The sequence below is a fragment of the Poecilia latipinna genome, unplaced genomic scaffold (genome assembly GCF_001443285.1).
Source record: "Poecilia latipinna isolate Pla-1442-1.1 unplaced genomic scaffold, P_latipinna-1.0 Scaffold3358, whole genome shotgun sequence".
NCBI classification, from domain to species: Eukaryota; Metazoa; Chordata; class Actinopteri; order Cyprinodontiformes; family Poeciliidae; genus Poecilia; species Poecilia latipinna.
In genome coordinates this window covers 1-7,461 of record NW_015115974.1, presented here as the reverse complement: position 1 = coordinate 7,461, position 7,461 = coordinate 1, and the positions used below count along the sequence as shown (strand labels likewise).

Below are 7,461 nucleotides of genomic sequence, written 5' to 3'. Positions count from 1 at the left end.
CAGATCTCAATCCAATAGAACATCTTAGAAATGTTGTGGAATGGGAGAGACGCATCATGGATGTGCAGCTAGGCCTGTCACGATAACAAATTTTGCTGAGCGATTAATTGTCTGAAAAATTCTTGCAATAAACAACAATATTGTTTCAAGACCTTTTGACGCTGATTTAATGGAAATGACTAATAATGCATGCAATTTCCTGCCATAGATAGATACACTTTATTTTCAAAAGAACACATAACACTCAACTGATAAACTAAATAAACAAAACAACCAAAAACAAAATTAAAATGGATTCTCAGTCTCCATTAACAAAAAACCTACTTGAATAAAAACTAAACAACATAAAGCCAAAGTGGAAATAAATACTGCATTCAACCAAAAGAGTGCAGATTATGAAGTCTGTAGACTGTATTGCCCTTCAGTAATCACTAGATTTAAATAGAGAAGATGGGCACATCCGACTACCTAATGCAATAGTTCATACTACACGATTTTTGCCCCTATTTTCCCCTTACAACAATCTTAGATCTTAGTCGATCTAAGATTGTCGCTGGTGATTTCATAACCGATCATCCTGCAGTGTCTGGTGGGTTACGGTAGATCGTCGTGGCCGCTCCGATCTAAATCAGGGGTTTTCCCCCCCGACTGGGAGTTTAACGCTGAATGTGACAGGTAGCCAATCAGAAAGTGCGGATTCTCCTCCGTGCTTTGAAGGGAAATTACGGAGGGGAATCCCAAACAGCTGACACGCGCAACCCGAAGTCCAGCAGACATGGGAGATGATATGTGGAAACAACATTAATGTTTATTCAACATTTCATGCAAAGAATATAGAAATGACAAGGGGAGGAGTTGGAGACAAATTGCTACCACAGTCGATGAACCCGGTATGTTTTCAGCTGTTCTTAGTTAGCGTGACATAAATAGGTTATAATGATTTTCATTCATTCAGGACTTTACACTGACTCTAGTCACATGCATCACAGGTAGATTCTAGTAAAACATCAATTAATGTTTTAATTAAACATTAATTTTAAAATTAGTTAACTGGACTTGTAGCCATTATTTTGTGCCTATGTGACTGGACACCACACGACATGACGAACCCGATCGAACCTTTATAGCTAATGTGTGGTCTCAGGTTTTGAAAATGGGCCGACAGTCGGCTGACAACTCCTGTCCTGTGCACTGGACATTACACTAAGGAAATGAGGAAGGGAGGGTCAGTGGAGAGCACCAGAGTTGAGCCTTTTTTCATTCAGTGTCATCAACAGAAAGAAAAAAAGACAGGAAGAGATGATAAAGCTGATAATTAAAATGAAGTCGATAGGTTTAATTTATCATGCGATTAATTGATTTATCGTTTATTGCACAGGCCTACCCTAGATTCTTACCATGTCAGACCAGAAGGCTGTGACTCTTCTTGTCTCAAAAGCAGACAGCTTTTACACAACAATTCATGTCTGAACACAGATGCCCAGTGATGAGTAATGTCATTCCAGTAGTTCTAGGTTCTAGAGGTTACTTCCTTATTTCAAACTCACTTGTCTATAGAATTAACAGTTGTACTCACAAAAGTATTTTCTGAGTACAGAAAATACTTTTCTGAGTATTTTCTGAGTACAGAAAATATTTGTGTGAGTACTACAGGGCAGGACCAAAGGGGATACATCACTGAAAACAATATTAACCAACCAGAACTGTTTTAAAACTATAACCATAATGTAAATACAATTATACATATTTCTGTTTTACAATTCTCTCACCCATATCGACATCTGCCTGCGTCTCGTGGAGTTCCGATGATACCTCTTGCTGGCAGGTAGGACACCGTTCCCTCGTAGTAATGATGAGTCAGGAACATTTTCAAACCTGCACCATTCAGAGGTGCAAGTCAAAACGAGAGAAAGAACAAACACAGAACACCGTTTTGTGTTCAAACAGGCTCCTACCTGATATGTCGTATCTGGCCGGGCCCATCCATCTTTTCCTCTCACTGTCAGTTAGCACGTCGCCATAGAAACCATATCCCAGGAGAGAGACAGAGTATCGCAGGAACATGTTGTGGTGGTGAACTGAACACACATCCATTGGCTGAGAGTCTCCTGAACACACACATCAAAATTCAATCCAGATAAGGCTATGATACTACATACATGTAAGGCAAACATACAGTACCTCACATTATTTACTGTAGGTTGAAAATTTTCATGCGTCACATTAGAAACTCTTACGTAATAGGGAGACACAAAGAAGTGCAAAACTGTGAGGTGGAAGGATAATGATTTATTTCAATAAATTAACAAGTTGTGTGTATCATGTAGTTTAGTTTTTACCCCATAACAAAATGCAGTACAACTATTTGATTCAGATGACAAAAAAAATAAGTAGAAGTCGTCCAGATGTAATTTGAATTTAGATGTTCTATTTCTAGTCTGAGATTAAAGGACATTAGAGAACAAGGAGCGACATCAAAACCAAAGGAAAAAAAAACAACAAAAAAGAAACACAACAGATAGGTCAGAGAGAAAGTTCTGAAGAAGTTAAAGGAGACAGCAGTTATTAAACAACATTCTAAGCTTTGAACATCTTTGAGCTCTGTTTGATCCATCATCTGAAAATCAAAAGAAAATGGATCAACCACTTACCTACCAAGACACAGACCTTCACCTAAACTGACAGACTTGACAAAGAGAGCATTAATCAGACAAGCAGCCAAGAGGCCCATCTACACCTCAAGAGGAAGAATGTGTTGTCAGGACAACTGTTTGCTATGCACTCAACAAATATGACCATTTATAATATATATTTTTAACATATTTGTTGAAACTGTCACAAACTTGGTTTTAAATATTCTGCTATTAAAGCAGAATAATCCAGTCCAGTTTTGAAAAGTTTAGGTGTTGTAGTTTTAGAATTGGAGCAGTTCTAATGTGGTCCAGATCCAAAAAAAGGACTGAAATCAGAACCAAGTTTAAAACAAACTTGGTTTTAAATATTCTGCTATTGGCTGACAATAATCTAGTTCAAATTTGAGAGGATAAAAGATGCTGAAGGTAGTGAAGAATTAGACGGAATCTCCCTTTAGCCATTTCCCAAATCAGAAGCTACAATCAGAAACCAAATTCAGGTTCGTGATCATCTGTCTCATGCTGTCATGACACACTAACAGTTTTAACAAGTATGTCAAAAGCATATCCTTTATAAAAGCTGCATAGTGCAGATTTAAGGAAGAGTCCCATAACAACACCCTACCTCCAGCTTGAACTTTAGTCAAAGATAGTTTAGCAGATTATTTACACTGGGGTGCATGATATAAATGTAAATAAAAAACTCTGAACAGTAAAAAGCAGCTAATGGGAAAAGAAGACATCTGTTAATAGTCCAGATGAAATATAGCTTAGGCATCACTCAGTCAGTTAAATAAAGAACTTTGATTTTAGTCGCAGTCTTTTTTTAATCATGATGGAGCATAAGGGGGTTGGTTGGCTGGTTAGAATGAGACTTTGAGACTGACCCACAATGATGTGCAGTGCAGAGGTGACTGGGTCATTGGTTCCAACTGTGGCAAAGCAGATACAGTCTGTTGAACCTGAAACATACAAAACAGTGATGAGACAGCAGCTACAAAACAACAGCGTAGAAAGCTCTGCTGAGACTGAGGCGATGGTCACATGCACTGTTCAGATAGTAAGTCATCTCCCTAATAACTAAGTAAAAATGGCACAAAAGCTGAACAATATGGAAGTGAGAGAAGAGCAGAGTGCAAGATGAGCTTATAGTTAGGACCTGCATGTGCAGTCATCTAACTGATGGGCTCTACACATTAGAAGAAAAAAAGGAGCCCAAGAAGAGTGACTACACCCTGTTGTATGTCCATTATCGAGCAAGAGTTCCCACATACCAATAGTGAAGTGACTGTGGAAACATTAGCAGGTGAGTGAAGTACACACATTTCTGCTTTAAAGGAAGTGCTGCAATTTAGATTTATCTAAAAAAAAAACATTTGTGAGGATAAAGAACACATTAATCCCATAAGTTTGAGAACAGCGTCTTGTCCTGCAAGGAGTGAACTTAAGTTGAATGTGAAGTCAAATTATCTCTAATGGTGCATTCACACTAAACGCGTTTTGAGCATCAGGTGCGTCTGGTTTACATTCAAAGTCTATGTGGAGGCATGTCGAGGGGCCGTCGCGGTGCGTTTTGAGTGCCTAATGCGGTGTGATTTCAACCGTTTGGCGCGTTTCGAGTGCTTGACGCGTCGAGCAATCCAATGCTCCATAGACTGACCAAACTCGCGCTCAAAAAGTGGTGTGAACACGCCAAAAGTACACACGCGCCGAACTTGAAGCGTCAGATGCGCATAACGCGTTTGGTGTGAATACTTCATAAAAGAAGCACATCAGACTGATTCTACAGTCCATCCACTGGCTCCCTGTAACTCAGAAAACAGCCTTTAAAATACTTGTGTTAGTTTATAAATCACTGAGCGGCTTAGCACCACAATACATTAAAGATCTGCTGTTATTTTATCAACCTTCCAGACCTCTCAGATCTTCTGGTTCTGGTTCTGCTCTGCATGTCAGGGTCTGTGTTTTTTTTTCCCTTTTTTTTATTTGCTTTGTTTTGGGTTTGAGTTTTATTGTCGTTGGAACCGTCATTCCTCATGGCATCCACCAGATGTCACCTACATGCAGAGCCCCTGGGAAGCTGCTGGGTTCAACCAATGCAATGCAGCTCGTTTGGAGGGCGTGGATTATGGATATAGCAGCAGCTCCTCTTCTTCTCATCGCCTGAGTGTTTGCTTACTTCGGTAACTATTCGTTCCAGAGAAAGGCCTTCTGTGATCTGCTCTGCTCTGCTCTAACTCTTTGTTGTCTTCCTCGTCAGATGATCCTGCTGTTCCCTCACTGTTCTGGTGAGATCAGTCCATCCCAGGATCCGAGTGAGTCTGTGTCCCCGTTGTTGTGGATTACCTAACTCCTGTGTCCTTCCTCGACGCTGTCGGTGTTACCGGTCAGACGCCACTCCTCGTGTGCTCACCTTTCCCCCTCGTCAGTCCCTCGCCGGTGGATTCCCCTTCGGAAGCTTCCGGGTCAGGAGATCCAAGCCCGAACCCAGCCGGAGAAAGAATACTATTGGACCACAGTCAAAGCCGCTCCGCCAGCAATAAACAAACCAGTCCGCTCTCCAACAAAACCTAACCGCCCAGTGCTCGGCTCAAGTTTCATCACCTTCCCACCAAGTAAGAAAGAACCTGATTTATTCCGGAAAGATTCTCACCTTCACGTTCTAACCCTGCTTCTCCTGTTGGCAGTAAGACGACCCGGTCATCAGTTCCAGTACTCACTCCCTGATTCCTTCCCTGACTTCAATAAAACTATCATTGTACATTTTATTGGTCTCTTCTGCTTGTGTTCTTGCATGTCGGTTCGAAAACTGAATACCAACATGACACTGCATCCCCAGAACTAGAACCAAACATGGAGAAGCAGCATCCAGCTTCTATGTGCCACATATTTGGAACCAACTTCCTGAAATCTGCAAAAGAGCCAAAACACTGAGTTTCTTTAAATCTAGACTAAAAACTCCTCTGCTTAGAGTTGCTTTTGTACCATAATAAATTAAACACTAACTAATATTTTGATGTTTAATGATGGCATTTGGAAAAATGCAATGTTCCAATTGTTGATTTTTTTGTGTTTTTCTGATGTAAAGCACTTTGAACTACCTTATAACTACCAATCAAATAAACTTGATAGTTAAGGAGAAATAACTAAGGCATCTCACTAAATGTGTGCTTCTCATCCCGATTTTATCAGATGTTATAGATATTTCAAAATGAAGCTCAGTTTCAGAGTAAAACTTTACCTGCAGGGATGATTCCAATGCGATGTGAGCAGGGAGAAAGGTCTTCATCAGGACAGTTTGGATCTACACCATTGTCGATTTGTGTCCTCCACACCAGACCATGGATGATCTCACTGAACATGCCATCTCCTCCCACACACACCACACTGAGATTTGGAAAAGGAGTATAGTGGCAAATTGGGAAAAAAATGAAACTGTTATGTGAGGCTTGTTTGACTATTAATAAATAACAGCTTAGGGCAATTAATGCTTAAACTAGAAATTTAGATCAATATGACCAAGTCTAGGGACTGCCTGATCTTGAGGAAAATAACAGTCAAACAGTTGAGTTGCAGATACTTTCTATAAATACTTGCCTGATAAGACTGGTTTTAAAACGACAGATGAAGACATAAGTCCATTAATGGTGGGCTTTGAACAGCAAGGAACCACACATGTATGAAATAAATACAAACAACTTCTCTCTGATATACAAGGGTTTAAAAACAAAAAAATTAATTCAACCTTACAGTTAAATACTTCAATCAACAAACTCACCAAGTTTGTAATACTCCGACTAAACTACTGATAAAATAAAAAGTGACAAAACTAATAAACTACCAAAAGTAAAAACAGTAACAATCGAATAATAAAAATAAAATCAATAAAATGATGAACTGATTTCACATTTCAATGAAATCAGCTCATCTCTTAGTTGGGATGACTCAACCTTGAATGTGGAGGAGTTTCATTCTTATCTTCTGCGGTTCCTCAAGTTCCAACAGGGTGGAAACACAATGAGGCACACATGAATCTGGCTGCAGCTGGAAGAGTGTTGTGAGTTACATCACTCTCACATAGGGACGATACAAGTTGTCTTTAGCAATGATCCTCACTGAATATCAAAATATGAGTTTTAAGTGTATTATTATACATGTGTAGCACAAGCTGTTCATATCAACCTTTCCCACGAAAGTGTAATAATAAGTCTGATTTGGCTATTAATGACTATAAATAATAATAAAGGGTAAATACCAAGGTCGAGAAAGAGTCACATGCTGTTAGACAAAAGGCCCATTGTAAAGAGTTACATTTTTGATTCTGTTAGACACTAAAGTCCATTCCTCAGAGAAACAGAAACTTATCAGGGACACAGAGACATGGTGTGATTTCAGGGAGTGTCTTCAGTCCATATAATCAGCTACCCTCCTCCTTCTCCTCAGACGCTGCACAGACTTTTTTAGAAACTCTTCTCGAATGTAATGGTAAAAGCGTCTCAGCGCTGAAAGTGAATAAAATAAGTAAAGTCTGAATGCTTTTGTTGGCTGATTTTATGCTCCGTGTGTCAATACAAATTATGATTCATCGATTAGGATTTTCATTCTCGACAGTTGGTAGCAGAGGACGGGTTTGTGTTGACACATGAGCAGAGATTGGACTGGCCGTTCAGGTGCAGACTTTCTGAAACGGTACTCTGGTGTAGGGCCCACATGAAAGGTAATGACACTTGTTCCTTAATATACACCATTATGCTGTTTCTCAGGTCTGTATAAATTTCAGTTATCAGCTGTTGTCTGTACTGCTCCCAGGTTTGTCTGCTTGTCACTG

General features: G+C 39.7%; 1 protein-coding gene and 1 long non-coding RNA gene across 3 annotated transcripts in view; one reads left to right on the top strand and one right to left on the bottom strand.

The window, feature by feature from the left end:
• Nucleotides 1-7,003, bottom strand: part of LOC106940780 (ceramide kinase-like) — a 17,873-nt gene extending 10,870 nt beyond the window's left edge. The window contains exons 1-4 of one of the 2 annotated variants that reach the window (XM_015023610.1): nucleotides 5,875-7,003; nucleotides 3,521-3,595; nucleotides 1,956-2,108; nucleotides 1,770-1,875 (exon numbers count right to left, since the gene is read on the bottom strand). In XM_015023610.1, the coding sequence (XP_014879096.1) occupies nucleotides 1,770-1,875; nucleotides 1,956-2,108; nucleotides 3,521-3,595; nucleotides 5,875-5,995 (455 nt within the window). In that variant the 5' untranslated portion in view covers nucleotides 5,996-7,003. The remainder of the gene's footprint in view (nucleotides 1-1,769; nucleotides 1,876-1,955; nucleotides 2,109-3,520; nucleotides 3,596-5,874) is intronic. The other variant, XM_015023609.1, reaches the window with a different exon arrangement.
• On the top strand, nucleotides 4,678-5,399 carry LOC106940781 (uncharacterized). The gene is made up of 2 exons (XR_001423196.1): nucleotides 4,678-5,248; nucleotides 5,321-5,399. It is a non-coding gene; the product is annotated as an uncharacterized LOC106940781 (long non-coding RNA).
• Nucleotides 7,004-7,461: the final 458 nt, after the last annotated feature.